This window comes from Astatotilapia calliptera, chromosome 1, assembly GCF_964374335.1.
Source record: "Astatotilapia calliptera chromosome 1, fAstCal68.1, whole genome shotgun sequence".
NCBI lineage: Eukaryota > Metazoa > Chordata > Actinopteri > Cichliformes > Cichlidae > Astatotilapia > Astatotilapia calliptera.
This window is the reverse complement of record NC_137422.1, coordinates 3,421,809-3,442,281: the sequence shown is the minus strand read 5'-3', so window position 1 is coordinate 3,442,281 and position 20,473 is coordinate 3,421,809. Positions and strand designations below refer to the sequence as shown.

The 20,473-nt window shown below is 40.3% G+C and overlaps 1 protein-coding gene across 4 annotated transcripts; it reads left to right on the top strand.

Moving 5' to 3' along the window:
• Positions 1 to 10,401: 10,401 nt before the first annotated feature.
• On the top strand, positions 10,402 to 19,238 carry LOC113006753 (ras association domain-containing protein 8-like). 4 transcript variants are annotated; one of them, XM_026143245.2, is made up of 5 exons: positions 10,402 to 10,828; positions 16,394 to 16,522; positions 16,773 to 17,414; positions 17,507 to 17,763; positions 18,895 to 19,238. In XM_026143245.2, the coding sequence occupies exons 2-5, from the start codon at positions 16,420 to 16,422 to the stop codon at positions 18,907 to 18,909; spliced, it is 1,017 nt and encodes a 338-aa protein (XP_025999030.1). In that variant the 5' UTR covers positions 10,402 to 10,828; positions 16,394 to 16,419; the 3' UTR covers positions 18,910 to 19,238. The 4 variants fall into 4 exon arrangements, with proteins under 4 accessions (XP_025999030.1, XP_025998956.1, XP_025998878.1 ...); XM_026143171.2 differs by having other exon boundaries at positions 17,507 to 17,769; XM_026143093.2 differs by having other exon boundaries at positions 10,411 to 10,828; positions 18,890 to 19,238.
• Positions 19,239 to 20,473: the final 1,235 nt, after the last annotated feature.

Below are 20,473 nucleotides of genomic sequence, written 5' to 3'. Positions count from 1 at the left end.
TGCTTCCTCTACTCTTCCACTCTTTAACGGTGGTGCCTATGCACAGTTTGCAGCACTGTTGTGTTTCATAGAGAAAGAAACAGGACGTCTCAGTGAGGATGAAAGCCAACTGAGAGCAGGCCAAACCAGTTCCTGGGTCTTCTGAGTCAGTGTATGGTCAACTGGGTCAAACACTGCAGTCAGTCAGGAAAATGAAAACAGCGTTAAATTGAAATTGGATTAAAAAGGAGCAGTTGAACAGATTCCTATTTAAAATACTTAAAATAGTCTGAACAAGGCCAGATTTAAGAAACTCAAAAGGACTCTGAAAACACCAAACTGAATGCAGGACATCTACAGAACATTTTATAACTTTGGATGGACCATAAAGTCTAGAACACATCCAGATCCCTGGGGATGATATGGGTAATGGATCTAACAATGTGATGGAGAGTCATTTATAACATATTTTCCATCTTTTCAACAAAATATTTCAGGAACTTCAAACATTCTTCAGGACAGGACGCAAAAACAGGTGCTGGCACATGGTTTGCTGTTGATGTTTTGAGCTCAGAAAGTGAGAGTCTCTCAGTTAAATAAAGACTCTTTAATATGGAGGCGACGAACTGTTCAGACTTTTTCAGCTCCTTTACATCCTGTTTTAAGCTGTTCGTGAACATCAGTGGTTTTAAGTTGCTAATTGCCAGCCTCAGCTTAGTTGCTTTGTTAGTTTTGCATGTTGCAGTTCATCAAGGACAGCTCCCACCCTGGGTTTGACCTGTTCAACCTGCTTCCCTCAGGGCAGCACTACAGGTGCATCAGCACAAAGACCAAGAGGCTCAAGAACAGTTTCTTCCCCAAAGCCAAGACCACCCTGAACTCACACATGCACTAATAACACAGTCCCCCCCCCCCCCCCCCCCCTCTATAAACCACCACTGTGCGATACTTAATTCCATATGCAATGACCCAAACTGTAAATACATAACACTATTTATTTAAGTATTTATTTCCTTTTTTTGACATTTGTACATTTTATATAAATATATTTTTTCTTGTTTTTCTAAATAGTGTTCATGTGTATATATTGTTGCAGAAACTGTGCAGTCCCCCCTTTCTTCTCCCACATGTTTGCACTGAGTTGGCAATGCTCTGTATCTCATTGTGCATCTGTATAGTGACAATGAAGGTATTCTATTCTATTCTATTCTATTTAGTTTCTCGTGTCTGTGTTTGGCTTGTCTTTGAATGGCACTTGATTCATGTAAAGTCATTTAATTAAGTTCCTCATTGAGGTAAAAACTTAGTGAACTCTGTTCATGCATCGATGATGATAATCCTCTTTCAGTTCACATTTAGCCTGATCAGCACAAGTGTTAATAATATCACCAATCAATAAAATTATATAAATTTAAAAATGCAATGAAAACAGTGAAGTTTGAGATTAAATAAAAAAAATGTCTTTCTTTTTTTTTAAACCCCAATATTTCTAATTCATGTTTAAAAGTCCCATCTGTTGATTCAGAAACTTTAAAACCATTCAGGAGTGCACAAAGACTCAGAGGTGATAACAACATGTTGCAGGTTAGCAGCAAAAATGCAACCAGCTAGAAGATTCAAGTATGTTAAAAAAGAAACGAGGGAGATCTTAAGACCTTTTAATCATCCGGTGCTGACTCCACAGGTGACATGAACGGTAGCTTCCTGACAAACAGAACAGCTGGCAGTCTTTTCTTGGTGTCTCGTCACAGCTGAAAAATGAACCGGCTTTAATTTTGTTGTTTTGTTTCCAAAACTATTTTTATGACCACACAGAAAACACTTCCACTGCCACTTCCCTCACAGTCTGCAGAGTGCCTTACAACCTCAGTGCCTGCTGTGATCACCAGTGACAGTGTTTGGTGGAACGATAAGAAAGGCCATCTGAAACGCATGGAAAACAAAGGCTGTTGTTCTAATTACTTCTTGCTTAACAATAGCTTTTCCAGAGACAAATTGTTAGTAATTAAGTGGGGGATAGAGAGACATGCACGCAGCTCAGTAGTAATTATAAAACTGCTAATTTAGACCATTGCTCTGTAAACCCATTTAGATTACAGTGCTGCAATTAAATTGGCAAAAGACTATAATTACCAACAGCACTTACAATGTGCAGGCTTACATATTATTTAGTTTTTCTGTTTATTTGTCACGGCCAGTTTGTTCTACTCACAGATCTTTCTGTGGCTGTATATGTGCCATTGATTGACAGCTAACAGACTGACACAGGGCCAAATCTTCACTCACTACCACCTCTGAGCCTGTATAAGTCTATGTGTCTGTGTGTTCCTTCATCCGTGAGGCGGAACAAGTGCAATGCAGTATAAATACACTCTCAATAAACCTCGAACGCAGAAACCAGTTTGGCTCGTTGCATGCTTGATCACAGCTTTAAGACTGGTTTTTATGTTACAGCTGCTAAGCTGAGATATGAGCACAGATAAATCTCCCCCCCGTAGAGGTATTGTTTTAGTGTCAAACAATACATAGTAATATAAAAAAAAGGTACACCTCATGAAAATTATGAGATGTAGTAGACTGAACGAGCAAACATCTGATCCTTTTCTGTTCATGTTTCCTTTCACCGGCTTCTTATCCAAAACTCACTCGGGCGCTCATACACGTCTCAACATCAGCTCCACTGTTCAAAAAACAAATAGACAGAAAACCAAAACCATACAAGAGTTATTAAAAGTTCCTTTTCAGACTGAAATGAAATAGTATCACTAAGTGGGATGAGAATTTTATGATTTATTTTCTGCAGTCTACAATGTTTTTTGCAGTAAATAATTTTTACTGACAGCTGTTTTTGGCACAACTTAAGATGACATTTCAAAAATGAATAAAATATAATAGCCAAGATAAATGTTTCCTCTGTGTGAATCAGCTTGTTAGAGAGAAACACTGATGCACACTCCGTGTGCAGACACTGCCATCCAGTGGTGACTGGCTGACAGAGACCTCTTGTGGACATTTTGGAATTCCACTTTGTGGCGGTGCGTGGTTTGCGATGCCTGCAGGGGAGATGGACACACCTGCACGGCATCAGCAATTACACCTCGCCGACATAAGGCGCGGTGCTGTCTGGTTGTTGTTGGTGGAGTGAGTAGCTGTGGGCTGAAAAAGCTGCAGCCAGTGTGTAAACAAGCAACTGTGAGAGAGTTGAAAAGCATGAACGTGGACGGGTCTGCCGTGCCCCATCCTGGGTTTCGGCGCCACTGTAATAACTCCACGGCAGACCCGTCCACGTTCATGCTTTCCAGCACTTTATTCAGCCCACAGCTACACACTCCAACAACAACAATAACCAGAGAGCACAGAGGTGTGTCCATCTCCCCTGCAGCTGCATCGCAAACCACTTAGACCTAAATAACTTCTAAGAGCCTGCGACATTCCTATGTCACGCCATGAAGCAGACGCAGGACTCACTGCAGAGATTATATCTCTTGGCTGGTTTGGTAACACGTTGGTGTGCCTGTGGATAAGGTGACCATAGAGAGCGAGGCCTGGGCGGAGGCTTCACTGCTTAGACTGCCGGCACCACAGTGAGATCTGGGAGTGAAAATGGATGGATGGGTATAACTAAAGCTTTACATTTTATGACAGGAGGCAGTATATGTTCCTTTATTCCTGTGTGAATTGTGAATTAAACTGTTACATCACTGCAGTTATTTCAATTCAATTCAGTTCAATTTTATTTATATAGCACCAAATCACAACAAAAGTTGCCTCAAGGCGCTTCATAGATACAGAGAAAAACCCAACAATCATATGACCTATGAGCTATGAGCAGCACTTTGGCGACAGTGGGAAGGAAAAACTCCCTTTTAACAGGAAGAAACCTCCGGCAGAACCAGGCTATGGGAGGGGCGGGGCCATCTGCTGCGATTGGTTGGGGTGAGAGAAGGAAGACAGGATAAAGACATGCTGTGGAAGAGAGACAGAGGTTAATAACAAGTATGATTCAATGCAGAGAGGTCTGTTAATACATAGTGAGTGAGAAAGGTGACTGGAAAGGAAAAACTCAATGCATCATGGGAATCCCCAGCAACCTACGTCTATTGCAGCATAACTAAGGGAGGATTCAGGGTCACCTGGTCCAGCCCTAACTATATGCTTTAGCAAAAAGGAAAGTTTGAAGCCTAATCTTGAAAGTAGAGATAGTGTCTGTCTCCTGAATCCAAACTGGAAGCTGGTTCCACAGAAGAGGGGCCTGAAAACTGAAGGCTCTGCCTCCCATTCTACTTTGAAATACTCTAGGAACAACAACTGTCATGTCAACATCAGCATCACACCATAAAAAGTCAGTTAAATTTGATGATTTTGATCCATCACAGGAAAATACTGTGCTTCATTTTTAATGTTGAAGGCCAGCATATGAAAAACTAACTCTGTCTTGCATTGCTTACAATCACCCTGTTGGTATTAAGTGATTTAATGACCATTTTTTCTTTGTTTTTTTGGTCTTTCCCGATACAATAAACATTAAAAGAGTGACAGTTTAAGTTTAGCAGTTCTGTATTTATTTTCAGTTGTTACACAAAGCTGTTGTTCATGATCCACATTACTCAGTGTGTTTGCTTTAATCTTGTCACTTTGCCAACGTCAGCTACTGTGTTAAACACAGTGACTGTACATGTATGACCTGTAGTCCCTTCAACCCACGTGAACCATAATTTCCTGTTTGTGGGAGATGCTATCCTGCATTTTAGGCAGAGTCTGCACAATAGTGGTTCGGGGTAAAGTTGCTGGATCAAACTCCTGACCACACACCCACTCAGAGTATCCTGCCTCCACCATGGCACGCACAAGCGCTGGACGCAGTACTAAATGTTTCAGGTTTCAGAGTGCAGATGGGATCTGATCAATTATAATCACGAATGCCATCATAAGACAGTTTTTATTCTTTCAGCTGTAGGTCCAATGATGTTTGATGGTCTGAGAACAAGTAAAGAATGAAAACAAAACCAGTTTAAATGACTTAGTCTGTGGGTAACTGAAATAAAGCCACAAATACTGATTTTGATGTATTTATTATTTAATGCTTATAGAAAAGGTTGTACAATAGTTTGAAGATTAAAAAAAAAACATCTAATCATTCAACACAAAGACTTCCGACCCTCCTGCTATCAGGACACGGAGATCTGAGGAGTCTTCCAGGAATGGTGATATTCTGGAGACTTGTTTGGTCAGTGACTTCACGCTTGCTGATCTCTAAAATTGAACATAATCTCCTTCAGAACAGCTTAAATTCACAGCACAATTTATTGTGGCAATCTAACCAAGTAAGAAGTGACCCACCTTCACCTTCTTAATGACTAGTACTGTTTGTGTTGTTACTGGAAGTCAGTAACCTGCTGGCCTGGCCGTGCTGAACACCTGTTGGGACTACTTTAACTGGTTTCTGTCTAAAAAGCCCAGTGCCCTCAATGGGACATAAGCAAGGGCAAACATAGATGCATAAAAATGTTTTTTTAAAGAAAAAATCAAACACAAAGCAGGCGCTGCAGCGCTGTAGAAGGTGTTAATATGATTTACTGCTGTAAAGCTTTATTTCATATCAGTAACAACAGTAGTAAATATAATGTAATTGTTAACATCACTGAGTTACAAAGAAATTCTGATTCTTACTGTTTTAGAATTTGTGTTTTAATAATATTTTAATAATATTCTAATATTAAGTAATGATAGTAATGATCTAACAATATACCCAGTGTTTCTAAATCCAAATCCAAATCCAAATTTTATTTGTCACACACACACAACCATACACAGTATGACATGAGGTGAAATGCTTGTAGCTGTACAATGCCCGACCATTAAATGACAGAAAAAAGTTTTACAGTATTTACAATTTACAGGTTACTACAAATTTTACAAATTAACTTAGAAATTTACAGTAAAAAATGTACAAATAGCAGAAAGAGATTATAAAGATTATAAATTATAGGAAATGTGTGGTGGTGCGTGTGGTGATGTGTGTGAGAGTCCAGTCTTATAGTGACGTGTGTGGGAGAGTCCAGTCCTACACCTGGTTCAGGCCCCGAATAGCCTGGGGGAAGAAGCTCCTCCTCATTCTCTCTGTTTTGGCCTTAAGGGAGCGGAAGCGCTTCCCAGACCTCAACAGTGAGAAGAGTCCATTGTTGGGATGGGAGAGGTCCATCATAATCTTCCTAGCTTTGGACTTGCACCGCTTGGTGTAGATGGACAGCAGGTCAGGGAGCTCTGATTGAATGATGCGTTCTGCCGAGCGCACCACCCTTTGCAGATCTCGTCTGTCCTGCTTGGTGCTGTTCCCAAACCAGGTGCAGATGTTTGACGTCAGGACGCTCTCGATGGTGCAGGAGTAGAAGTTCTTGAGCACCTTCAGTGGCAGATGGAAGTCTCTAAGTCTTCTGAGGAAGAAGAGACGCTGACGGGCTTTCTTAACCAGGGTGTTCTATGGTCACGTATGCAATTATTAAATATTTGTTTGTCCATATTAACACACATTATTATAAATCTGAACAAATACAGACAGACACATTCATGTAGTATTAGTCTCATAGAATAAACGTGTAAATTTCTCTCTTGTCATTAGATAATCAAATTTAATGTTTTAAGTTTGTTTGAGCCAGTCTGACTTGTGGCCTTCTGCTGTGCCCTCGCTCTCAGCCCACTTTCCTGTCTGTCCTCCAATAAAACAAAAAGAAATACTCTTTTAAAAAAACTGCTGAAAGTTCATGAAAGTATTATCTTAATAGATGAAGTCGACAGTAATTCCTTTGTCTTTCCATTTTGTCAAACTGAATGTGCTCTTATTGATTATAAGGTTTGGCTTGTTCCAGAATGGAACAATGGGATGGTGAAACCGGAGCTGGTGGTTGGAAGTGTCTTTATTCAAGCTGTCAGAATCCCAGCTATTGATATGATTTTGAAATATTGAGAATATCTGATAAACTAGCAGGTAAAATTAGATTGAGAGCAGCTGAGCAAGAAACAGAATGAATAGTTTGGAGCTTTTAATCGTGTCATGTAGAACGCTGTGGCAGGCAGGATGAGCACCCAAACGCACGACTCGAAACAAAAGGGTAAACCGAAGGAGGCAGCTTTATCATGCTGTGACGCAACTCAAACACCAGAAATAAGAAAGCAGGGGCTGGGTCTGTGACCGTTTTAAGTTTATTACGTTACGTTTGTGATAGTAAGTTCTTGTGTTTTTGTTTCATCTCTCCTTGTTATGTGTCATGTTTCCTGTCCAGCCCGTCATGTGCGTCATGTCTGCGTCTCTCCACGTTTCCTGTTTTACTTTGAAGACTCTGGTGTTTCCATGTTGCGTGTGTTTAGTTTTACTTCTCCTTATGGTGTCATGTTCATTGGTGTCAGCTGTGTCTCCCCGGGTGCTTACCCTCCATGCCCTCCTGTGGAATTAAGTCCTCTGTCAGGTCGTCTTTTGTCGTCATGTCGAGTCTCGTCAGGTTCATGCTCATGTTTCCCCTCATTGTTTTGCATGCTCCAGTCCAGGTTCTTGTTCATGTTTTTGTCACACTTTTCATATTTGATCTTAGTTTTTTATGATATTCAGCCACAATAAAAGCTCGCCTAGTGTTAAACCTTAGTTTTGTTCTCCCGTGTCGGCTTTTGGGTCCGTTCCATAAATACACTGGCGTTCCCCGCAGTGACAATGTAGCCTAAAACTGAAAACCAGGAACCTGGAATCTAGAAGCTAGGAACTGGTGACCGCGAATGAAACCAAAGAATACACAACATATGGGACAACGCGACAACGACCAGAGGAAAACACAGGGCTTAAATACACAAAGAAATAACGAGGGAGAAACAAGAAGGAAACACAGCTGGGACTAATCTGACAAAATGAGACGGGGAGGAAACAAAACTGAAATCACTGAACACGAGACTGTCAAAGTAAAACAGGAACCATGAGACACAGGGATATGACTGACTGGGGAGGCAGAGGAGATGAACATAGAGACAAGGGTGACTCGACGTGAAACGAGGAACACCGAGTAACACGGGGCTGAGACTAAACACAGGCTAAGATAAACACTAAGATCAAGAACCAGAGAACCAAGAACCACAAATAACAATAATCAAAGAATATTAAATCAAAAACACAAACACTAGCTCACCAAACCCAGCACCAGGACACCTGCTTGAGATTGAGGTTTTTCTACTGTGGATACATGATGGACTTTAGGTAAGCGTGACATTTTTATTACTGCAGTTTGTTTATAAAGGGAGGCAGGAAGGTTGGAGCAGTGACTGAAATCATCTTGTACTATTCGGCATGATGGAGTGAGATTGTAAGCTTGTAGGAAATGTTCATCCTGATATATTTAATATTAACCTCGTGAGAGAAACTAGGGCTGCAAAATCATGTTTGTCTAAATGGAGTCATAAAACAAATATGCGTTGTGTAATGATTGTTTGAACACGTTTGATATTTCCATCTTATCTCACTCCTGCTGCTGCTGCTAGTGAAAAAGGTCCCACTGTGAAGAATGAGATTGTATGAATGTTATCAACTAACTGATGGTGACGGTGGTCACTGAGGAAATACAAAGAGCCCTGATTCAGCTAATAAATGATTCCCCAAATGTTTGCAGTGTTGCAAAAAGACATTTCCAGTGAACCCTGTTGAATGCTTTTTCTACATGATAACGTTACAGTGATTTACTAATGTGGGACAGCTGCATTAAAGTGTTGGGTTTGCAAGCACTGATAGATAGTCAGCCTTTAATAAAACCTGTCTGGTCAGGGTGAATGCGAGGGCAAATTTAAACACTTTATCTAATCTGGATGCTGAGCCCTTACTTGGAATTTTAATGTCTGCATTTATAGGAGACGGTGTCTAGTAATCAGCTGAGTGGAGCTACATTCTGAAGTCGTTCTTATAAATAGAAGGGAAAAAGTTATTAGAAATGTTTGCAGAGCTCAGCAGGGAAACCATCCGGTCCACGTAATTTCAAACTGACAAAATCATTCGTCTTGAGATGAAGTTTTTCAAAGATATTGAATTGATCATAAGAAAAATGGGGGAGGGTTATGGATTTAAGGAACTCATAGGTGTAGAATTATGAAAAGGCAGATGAATGATACTGGTGTATGATACAGTATCATGCACCAGTATCATAGAAGATCAAGTATCATTGATATTCTATGATACTGGTGTTTGATGAGTTCTGGACTTGGCAGGTTACTAAGGCATTTCTCAGTAACACAAACATCAAAAATGGGATTGGCCAAGAGATCTCGAGGCACAAAAAATTTAATTTGGGGAAATAAATAAATGGTTCATCAATTTCACACAACATTAGCAAGATTTCATTGTCCTGTTTTTTTCTGCAACTGTGGATTAACCGGACCTTGAGTAAAATGAGCCACTGAACATGTTTGTGGTACAGTGCTGCTTCACTGCTGAAGAGCAGCTCTGTCCATCCATAAAAAGGAATATTTCCAGTTCATTTTTCTACCAGTCGAGGGAGATGTCAAGATGTTAATTCACATGAATAACTGGCCTCTGTGTTTGAGCACAGTCTTCAATGGGACCTGACTACAAACCAGTTTGTGTTTGTCCTGATGAGAGATTGAAAGACTTTTACTTGGTTTCCTCCCATTGTCAACATTTCCAGTCTAACTGAATGAGATCTTTAGACCTAATTCACAAAGTCAGTGTATAAATGGTATACAGTAGAGCCACACAAAATAATAACTTCAGTAAAAGAAATGTTACATGGAAGCACGACTTCAGCTTCATTTATCTTCATCCTGATGCTGATGTTTGCTGTTGGTTTGGTGCTGTAACCAGCTGCATTGAAAGGACGCATACAAAACCATTTCAACCTGTAAATACTCCTGTCCAAACTTGTAAATACCAACTGGTCTTAAATTCTCTAATATTTATTACTTTTTTCTCTCCTTTTCTCATTTTCATTGTTATTATTATCATTATTATTACAACTGCTAAATTCTGTTATTTTCTTCGTAATATAACTGCACTCTCTATATGCTCATGTAAGGCTGAGGAGCACGAGAAAATGCATTATGGATAAACGTGGCTACTCTGTTTATCTGTACATGACAATAAAACTTGAAACACACTGAAACACAGAGTAGGAAACAGAGCAAAGGAGAAAAGGAGAAAAGGAGAGACTAATACCTCGAAGTGGAATGTTGGAAATGTGCAGAAAGAACAAGTTGGTGGGAGGAGCCACTCCTCTCTGTTTTTATCTCCTATTTAGTTTGGGAGGAGCCCAGTTTCAGCGTCACAGTGACATCACTGCTTGGAGCCACAGGCTGGAGTAAAAGCACTGAAACTTTTTCTCTGCAACAGAGGATCACACCAGTGCAACTCAAAGCTGTGGGTTTAACATGACTTTGTTAAAATCAGGCAGATGCAGGCTGTAGAATTTAGGGAAAAAGTGAATAATGAGTAAGCACAGGTGGACCTGTCTGGTGGGAACTTGTAGTGGTGGTTTGAGGCATTTTCACGAAGGACTGAAAAGAAAAAGATAACAAGCTCAGAACAAAAGCCGGTGATTTCCTGCAGGATGATTGTGGCACAAAAAAATCCGCTACAGTAAATGCACTTTACTTCTTCCGAGTACTTTCACAGTGACATCACATTACACGCAGCACACCCAGAAGAGCTGCATTCCACAGCTGCACTCCTCTTTCTCCTCCTCCTCCTCCTCAGCTGAGTCCGTAGGTGTGTTTGAGTCACAGCCGTTCAGCTGCTCAGCAGGCCGACCACGAAACAGACTGACAGCCGCGGGACCTTCAGTGAAACAGAGAGAAACTGAAATAGAAGGTAAGTGTACAACATTTGTCTCTGCTTATCTCTCAGTTTTGAATTATTAAAAAGCATTACACATAAAGTGTTTTAGATTACCCATACAGAAATGACTAACAATGAAGTGAAACACAGATGAGAGACAAACTAACAGAAAAGCTCACTGAGCGGTTTGATGAGGAGAAAACTGCTGGGAATCATTTGGCATGTCCTTTATAGTGTGTAGCTCTCGACCCAAATTGAACACCTGTGGGAGATTTATAGTTAGACAGTGCTGTCCAGCACCACCATCAAAACAGCTAATGGGGTAATATCTGTGAAAGGACGATGTTCCATCATTTCAGCAGGATTACAGACTCGAGGAGAGTGCCAACAGGCTCTGAAATCATCACCTCACTCAGCTACTAAATGTTTTTCCTTTATTTAACTGTATCCGTGGATTAGAAATTGTTTTGCATAAAATGTCCTGTCATGTTTATCAAATCAAAGACAAAGCTGTGATTTGGTTAACTTAAGCAAAATAGCTTGAAAAGACCCCCAAAATAATCCTATATCAAGAACAAAATCTTCGGATGTGGACTAAAATTTAATGTCAATCATTACAAAAAAAGGTAAAAAGGTAACACAGAGGCTGATACTTTAGGCAAAAATTTATTTGTGACCCATCAAGACCCAACAGGTCTTATAAAAGTGAAAATCAGCATTTTCCACATAAAGAAAATCAGTTTCATGGTATTTTTAAGGGCGTGATAGCACCTACTGTTTTCTTAATGATGGTGACACTGAAACTGATGCTGGGCAGTGGAATTTAGTAAACAGAGACTGGAGTATGTGTGGGAGGAGTCTGACTCTTTCAGGAATGTCAACATGTTCTGCTTCATTCCTGCTCAGTGAGGCCGCGCGTCTTTCCCAGCAAACACATGACACAAACACAAACCTCCCCACACTTCAAACACCTGTTTGAAATGTAAGTATGCACATATGTTAAACTGCTCACTCTGAGGGTTCCCCTAAAATATGACAAGAATAGAGTTGTTTAAAAAAACTCTCCCTCTGGCTCCAGTATGGATTACACTTCAGTTTATCACACTTGTCTTAAGTAAGGAACTCAATTTTGTATCAATCACCAGTCATGTATATTTGCAACGTTACAGGAATCTTAGCCAGGAAAAACCCTCTAATGTTCACTGAATGTGCCGGGAAGCACCACTGTTGGCTGCAAGGCTGGTCTTTGTCTAATTAACTGACCTGTGACAGAATATCGGTGATGATGATGGATTAACAATCCTAAATCAGCCCATTTTCACCAAAAATATTTGTTGTCACTCCAGAAACCCCCGTTTTTTTTTTCATATCTTGGCTCGTGTGATTGGGTAGAGGTTCAATAGGGGGTCCATTTCCCCCTTGGGGACACCCCAATAGGGCTTAAAATCTGGGACTCCTCACCAGTTGCTCTTAGACCTGAAGAAGCTTCTCGGATGAGAGGTGAAACGTCTTCAAAAAAGTCCAGACGTTTTTCTTTCTAAGCTTCTTAGACTTCTTAGACCTGGATGACTGAGAACCTTCACAGACATAGGAGCAGGAATATTAATCATTTGGTAGTTTGCCTGGATAGATCTCCAGTCCACTGCTGGGCTAACGCGCAGAGACAGATGACCAGTCATAATTTAGATGTTTTTTTCTATACATAATTAAAAAACCATTGCACCTGTTTATACAAGGTCCCAGAATTTACATTGTGCATCAGATCAAAGACTGAGCTCTGAGTGTTTGCAGAGCAGTGTGGTAAACAAGTCTGGAACAGGCAGTCTTAAAAACATTGGCCGCCTAGACCAACTGGATAACCAAGCAAGTAGGATGGAGAGGTGAAAGAAAGGTTACAGAACAGCAGAGGTGGGACCAAGTCATTGTTTTGCAAGTCTCAAGTAAGTCTCAAGTCTTTATCCTCAAGTCTCAAGTCAAGTCTCAAGTAATGTCAGGCAAGTCAGAGTCGAGTCTCAAGTCACTGGTGTAAAAGTCCGAGTCAAGTCACAAGTCTGAAACTTTGAATTTCAAGTCCTTTCGAGTCTTTAAAAAAAACAAACGAAAAAATAATGTTGCAGTTATGCTAAATGTAAATATTAGACCATGTAATTTTAAAATCTGTGTTTTTCTCAACACATGACAAAATAGTGAACTTAGAAAATATACACAAATTGTGAAATTGCACCTCTTTAAAATGCAGCTCAATTAAACCTAGCTCCAAGAATAATTTTCACCGACAGTTCTGAGATAAGCTGCATGTTATTCTTGGATGCGGTTGTAGGACCAGCTTTAAAATCGCATGACAAAAATATCATACACATTAAAAAAACTGTATCACCAACGTAGCCTGGAAAACATTTGCTAGTTAGATGAAGTCAGCTATCTCATCGTAGCATATTTATATGCATATTTATAATTACACGGTTCTTGGAGTGAGTGCATACACTCATGAAGTTTAGTAACTTCAGGTCACTGCAACAAGCCCAGGTACAGTTTACCGCCGGATGGGTGCAGGACCTTGAAATGCACCGTGTAGAACGAAAGACCATCGTACGTATCATAAGTTTACCAGTCTCACAAATCGTCTTCATAAATACACATTCGTTAACCGTTTATTAATAGGACCTTTGAGTTCAATGGTAATTAATTAGTAGTGGAAATAATTTCTGGTAGCATCACAGAAATGTAGCAGTGACAATAATACTGTATGCTGTAATCGTACTGGGCAATTAGTGATACAAAAAACCTGTTTTATCCTGTGAATAAAAGTATAGTTTTTGTCAATGTACCATAATAACAGAAGCGAAACGCAATATTGTGTCAGGACAATTCACTATTTATGCACAATAAATAAAGGAGCATAGCGCGACAATTTCTGTTCAGCGCCAGACTTGCTTGTAACCTATATCACTAATTATGTTATGAAAGTGACGCATTAACTACAACAGCAGACTGACCTTCGTGTAAATGCTTGGAGCAGACTAACCTGTGAGCTGGAGTGTTCTGGGACGTTATATTTTGTCTTTGAATGGCTGCAATCCAGTCGCGTCTTTGTTACTTCGGAAACATGGCTCGAACAATTTCTCTTCAACGACGTAATCCGATAACAACCGATCTCTTTACCCGTCGGCTTCCCGTGGCTGTCATGCGACCGGCTATTGCAGTTAATAATACAACAGCTTCTTGACATTTTTGTGTTTCTTTTTATCGCTGTGTGACTGATTTTAATTGAAAGCCTGCGTGCGCTAGTACCGCTTGCCACGAGTTCCCAGAATCCTTTGCGGTTCTACCCGTGAATGACGTCACATTTTCAATCTCTATATAATATGCATGTTAAATTTTATATTTGGGGTGAAATATCAAGTCTTTTCAAGTAAACCGGTTCAAGTCCAATTCAAGTCCCAAGTCATTGGTGTAAAAGTCCAAGTCAAGTCACAAGTCTTACAACATTTTTTCAAGTCAAGTCTAAAGTCATAAAATTAATGACTCGAGTCTGACTCGAGTCCAAGTCATGTGACTCGAGTCCACACCTCTGCAGAACAGTACGTCTTTGAGCAACCTGCATGGAGGAGGACTGACGCAAAAAGCTACGAGGCAAAAGATTCCCTGATCTGATTAGATAAAAACAAACAGTTTGAGTAGAATTCCATCAACTGTAACTGGGAGTAAGTTTACATACACACATCGTGGAGATAAATGTCATGGTAACTTTGGGCTTTTAATGATGTCTTTGAATTGTTCTCCAGGATTGTACAGCAAACAGAAAGCGCTGAGTGCACAAGTTTGATGATTTTTTCTCCGATCCACAGAGGATTAGAGAAAATACAGTGTATACACTCAGCAGTGGGACAGCGTTGATCACCACTTGTATAATATCAACATGAAAGAGTGCATTTTTAACAATTACATTTCAAACGAGTTGCTTTCAGGAAAGAATCTGGGTAAGCTTACAGTGTCTGTGTAGATCTTATTTATGACGGATTTTTAAATGAATGATTTAAAATGTTAATATTCAGGTGGGTTCGGGGGTGGCTAGAGCACAGAGCTGGTCATCTGCTAATCGAAAGGTGGTTGGTTGTTGCTCCTGCATGGGTTAGAGCAAGATACTCAGGTCGAGTAGAAAAAGTGCTATATACGAACACATCCATTTACCAGGTGATAGGAAGTGAAAGCAACATGTGTTCTAATGGTCTGTATTTCCTACATTTGTCTTAGAGCATAAGAGGAATGTCTCATTAGGGTGTAAACTGGCCTTTTCAGTGTCAGTGGAAATACAGAGAATTATTTGCTATATAAGTCAGATACCTTTAAACAGGCTACTCTTCTTCTGGCTGCTCTTCTACAAAGCCTTTGTTGTTGTTATTGTTCTTGCAAAAAAATTGCAGAGTGTGTGAGAAAACCCGAGTGCTGGTATCAGTTTGTCCATGTGAAATTGGTTCCAGCTCCCAGCCAAGATTTCAGGAGGAACAGTCGTCCTGTTTCTCCTCCTGCAGCCCGCTGACACAAACCTGCCTGCCCACTCTCCACAGACTCCTGCACTCCACCTCAGAGTCTCAGACCCCTCTAGTTACCTCCAGTGCTGGCTTATAAAATTCAACATCATTTTTCTGAGAATTGTTGTTTGTGACTTGGGACTACCTACAACTTCCAAACAGGACAAAATTGGTATCATTTCCAACAGTTTTGTAAGACTGGCAGCAAAGTTTTGCAATAGGAAAAGTCCATCAAGTTCAACTATTCATAGTGAAACGTACTGGTAATAATAAGTAATTTTACAACTTTAAATAAAACCATAAGAAAATAAATATGTAACAATGAATATTAATCTGTCGTAAGCCACTTGTATGTTATTTCATATACTTCAAAAAGTAGTGTTTTAATTGTCCATCAGAGAGAAAAATAGATCTTGCCTACAATTATTTTATTAAATCCCAACATTTCAGTCAAACAGACCTTCAGCAGGTACAAAAACAAAGCACCAAACACATACAACATGTTGTATACATGAATAGATACATACAAATAAATTTGTGCTCTAAAGATTATAGGAGAAGGCAGATTTGCTATTTTTATTGGTTACATGTGTTCCTTATAAAATATAAATAGAACTACAATTAGATTAGTGTAACTGCAATTTAACAAATATATAGTGCAAAAATATATTTATACATAAAAATATAGAAAAATATTGCAATATTTTGAATAGGCAGTTAAGCAGGTGGATGGATGGGAGCATACCTGATGGATTAATCATTCTGCTGGAAGTATCTTTATGAACAGTTTTGAATGTAGAACACAATGTAGAAAATTGTTCTGTTGATATTTGTACTTATTAGACTCTAAGCACAATAAAACACAAACTCAGTGTTTGCAACTTTGCCTTATGAGCAGATGTAGCAAATAAAGGTCAAAGCTACCGTATGTATTTCTGACAGCAGACTTATACATTTAATCTTTGTGGAAGCCTGACATTACTGCCAAACTGCAACTGTTTATTTTTATAATGTATTGACTGTTTATTGGTGTAGTTTACAGATGTGTTTATGTGTCACCCTGTAGGTAAAAGTTGGTGTTGCGTGTGAACAATGGAGCTGAAGGTGTGGGTGGAGGGTGTGGTCAGAGTTGTTAGTGGCCTATCACTAAACACTTCCTGTCAGGATGTCGTCATAGCTCTCGCACAAGCAATCGGTAAGTCTCTCAGTCTGACTAACAATGAAAATTCTCATTTTACGCTCACCGAATTACTTTGTTATCAGAATGGTGTTAGTTTGGTGTTTGCAGTTGTGAACACCAAACTACAAACATTACATACAGACATTTTAGGAGGACTAAAAAATGTAAATTACACTCTGCACCACATTCAGCTGATATGTGCATTTCATGTTATTAGCAATATGTTGATCAGTTAAAAACTAAGCCTTTATGTATCCCTGCTCAGGTCAGACAGGTCGTTACATTCTCATTTTGAAGTTACGAGGGAATGAGAGACACTTGGTTGCTGATGATTGTCCACTGCAGCACCTGGCTCAGCTGGGACAGTTGGCCACAGAGGTCCAGTTCGTTCTGCGGAGGACCGGCCCGAGCCTCAGCGAGGGTCCAGACACCCCCGCCAACGAGAGACGTCTTCCACTTTCCAGACCCTCAGAACCAGAGCCCCTCAAACGCAGAGAGCCACAAAAGGCTCTGACATTTAGTCTGGGTCCCTCAACACTTCCCAAAAGGAATAAACCAAAGAAGGACTGGTCTCGATCTCCCAGATCCTCACCAGAACTGAGGGCCTCACCGGTATCTTTCCTAGACCCTGTGAACTCCATGAAGACAAATCCTTCTTACCCCAAAGACGAGGTGTTTAGGGATATTCTGCAGCAACAGAGAAGACTACAGGATCTGGAGATTCAGCTTCAAGATCTGGAAAGAGAGACTGAGTTATGGGAGCAGAAGTGGTCATCTCCTGAAGTAACTCTGGCTTTTGCTGAAGAACTGGAGGAACTGCAGTGGAGAGTGAGACAGAATGAGGTAGAGCTGATGCAGACGGAAGACTGGGAGAAAGCATTACAGGCAGAGATGGAAAGAGAACAAGGTATGTGCTCATATCTGTTTACATTCCCAACATTTTTGGTGCATTCCAGATTGCATTTCTAAAACAAAAACCATTAACACTGTTATCAACAGGTATGCACAGGCGCCTGGATCAGATTCATTCATCCATAAACGATCAAAGTTACGAAATCACTACACTCCAAACCCGTTCTGCACATCTAGAAGAGGACCTGCAAGTCAGAGTCCAAACGCAAAGTTCTCTGACAGCACAGCAAGATGAGTCCCTGAAGTCCCTGAAGCAGGAGCTCCACAACCGCCTGCAGCTAGGAGAAGAACTCGATGTAAGACTGGCTGAGTTACAGCAGGAGATGGAAACGGCTGAGGAAAGGGTAAAGGTATAATTCTTCAATCATTTCTACCTAAACTGAAGGGTTGATCTCACAAAAACTACTGTAAGACTTGTTTCAGCAGCACATCAGGGTTCATATGAGCTAGATCCATTATAGAGCTAATATGAGATGATGAAATGAAAGAAAAGTATGATACATAATGCTGCGTAATATTATAGCTGACATGAGAAAAATTGGCCACTGCACACTTGAAACTTTCCAGACACGCCCAACTGGCAAAAGACGCTGTAAATGGGAAAGTGCAGGCTAAAGCTGACAGACAGGTTTTTGTTGGTCTTTGCATTAATCCTCCGTCCTCCTGCTTTTTTCTGAATGCATGAATAATAGCCTGAAAAGGATCACACTTTTCCAATAATCCTCACCACACCCGGTAACAAGGTGAGATCAGACACACACAGAAACTGAAACAGTGGAAATGAGAGCACTGAAATAATACTTTTAAGCAGTAATTAACACATTTGCAAAGTAGTTGGTGTTAACCAAAAAACAAAAGGGTTAATCTGCAAATTCAATGTGGGCATGTGTTTTTACACCACATTCCCTCTCTGACACAACTCTCCCAGGAATTTGTTTGTATGTTGGTCGAATGTATTAAGAAGTACTCTGTGGAGCCACTGATAACAAAAACTAAGGACTTTAATTAACTCAAATGAAGGAAAAGTCTTAATTGATCAGTATAATGTTAAGAAACTGACTGTTGAGCTGAAAGTTTTAGTTATTAAACCAGTGATGTTACTGCAGACTGTAAAAGTTGCATAAGAGCCATGTGGATTTTGGATGTTTGAGTTGATTCCAAACAGCGTTTTAGGAAAGAAGCTGGTGACGACTGTAGTGCCTGCTGAGGGCAGCAGGTCAAACAGGTCTTGGATAATGCTTCTGGCTCTGGGATGGTACTGAGCATTTGCAATGCCTTCCAGGGAGGGAGGAGGACAGGTCATCACTCCATTCTTTTGAAATGTGTCTCATTTGGTGCAAAGGTGTGACTAAAGATGCACTGCTGTATTTTTAGTAGCGGAGGCAACGATGCAGCCCTGAAGAACAGTAAGATATATCAGCTCGTGGATACAATGTTCTCCGGTAATATAATACCTGTTGTGTCTTCTAGGACAGACTGGAGATTATTGAGGAGCTGAACAAAGAGCTGAGGCAATGTAACTTGCAGCAGTTCATCCAGCAGACCGGTGTGACCTCACAGACGGAGCAGACAAACCTACCAGTCAACGATGTTTACCTTAATAACGCTGGCATTAGGGAGTAGAAACAGAGGGGGAGCTGTTCACTCCAGCGACTGCAACAAAATGAAGAAGAAGACGAGACATTACATCTTTTGTCTACAATACCATTTTATGTTTGTGCCATATTTAATGTAAATTTATTGCCACGATGTTGGATTTTATTAGGACTTTTATATGTTATTTATTTCCTGTTTTATTTTAAAAGTATTTCCTTCCACACCTGGTACCTCATCTCACTCCTTTCGATCTGCAACTCGTTCCCACCCTGAGTGTATTTTCAGTCAGTTTGTCACACATCATCACATCTCTCCAGCCAGGCCTTTGTTCCTGTCTTTGAGATTTGACTTTTATTAAAGCTCATTCTAATCAAAAATGTAACACTTAAGCTGTCACATGACTGCTGGAGTCAAATGTACCACATTTCCTCTAAAATGTGGTAGAAAAACACCTTATACATCCACCAATATAGCTGATATCTGACCCTGGTATTTCACTTTCATCTGCAGGACATAGACTGTAAGAAATACATGACCTCAAAAATGTCACTCGTATGCCTCTGTATGTGTAACTGCCAATATTTACACTCGTGGCTCCACAGTGTAAATATGTGGAGGAGACACAAGTCCCTCGGGCGTCCTGTCAGAAAGGCGTAAAAGTCTGCCAAGTCAAATATGTGGCGTGATTACTTGTGTATAAGGAAGGAGACATAAGTAGCTTTCTTTCTGACTGCCAGTGTCTGAAATAAAGCTGATCAGAATCAGAATCAGAATCAGAATACTTTATTGATCCCTGGGGGAAATTATTTTTTGTTACAGTGCTCCATTTTAAACCAACATTAAGACAAGACAGACAATACGCTAACTAAGAATAGTACAATATATACATATATATACATACATACATACATAAGTCACTCATAAATAAATAGTTGGAAAAGAAACATGTGTAGTTGTAGCAGCAAACAGTGTGTTAAGTGGATGCGTTGTACAGGGAGATGGCCACAGGCAGGAATGATTTCCTGTGTCGTTCAGTGGTGCTTTTCGGTAATCTCAGTCTCTCACTGAACGAGCTCCTGTGACTGACCAACATGTCATGGAGTGGGTGGGAGGTGTTATCCAACATTGTCTTTATCTTGGACAGCATCCGCCTCTCCGACACCACCTTGAGGGAGTCCAGCTCCATCCCCATAACATTGCTGGCCTTACGGATCAGTTTATTAAGTCTGTTGGCATCTGCGACCCTCAGCCTGCTCCCCCAGCATGCAACAGCATAGAGGATCGCACTGGCCACAACAGACTCATAGAAAATCCTCAGCATTTTCTGGCAGATGTTGAAGGACCTCAGTCGCCTCAAAAAATAGAGACGACTCTGGCCCTTCCTGTAAAGTGCTGTGGTGTTTTTAGCCCAGTCCAGTTTATTGTCAATGTGTACTCCAAGGTATTTATAGTCCTCCA

Excerpts from the sequence above, each read along its gene's own strand:
- LOC113006753 (XM_026142948.2), top strand. The coding sequence starts at position 16,420 with ATGGAGCTGAAGGTGTGGGTGGAGGGTGTGGTCAGAGTTGTTAGTGGC. Across the intron at positions 16,523-16,772 it reads AGCTCTCGCACAAGCAATCG|GTCAGACAGGTCGTTACATT; the intron begins GTAAGTCTCTCA and ends ATCCCTGCTCAG. Across the intron at positions 17,415-17,506 it reads AGAGATGGAAAGAGAACAAG|GTATGCACAGGCGCCTGGAT; the intron begins GTATGTGCTCAT and ends TGTTATCAACAG.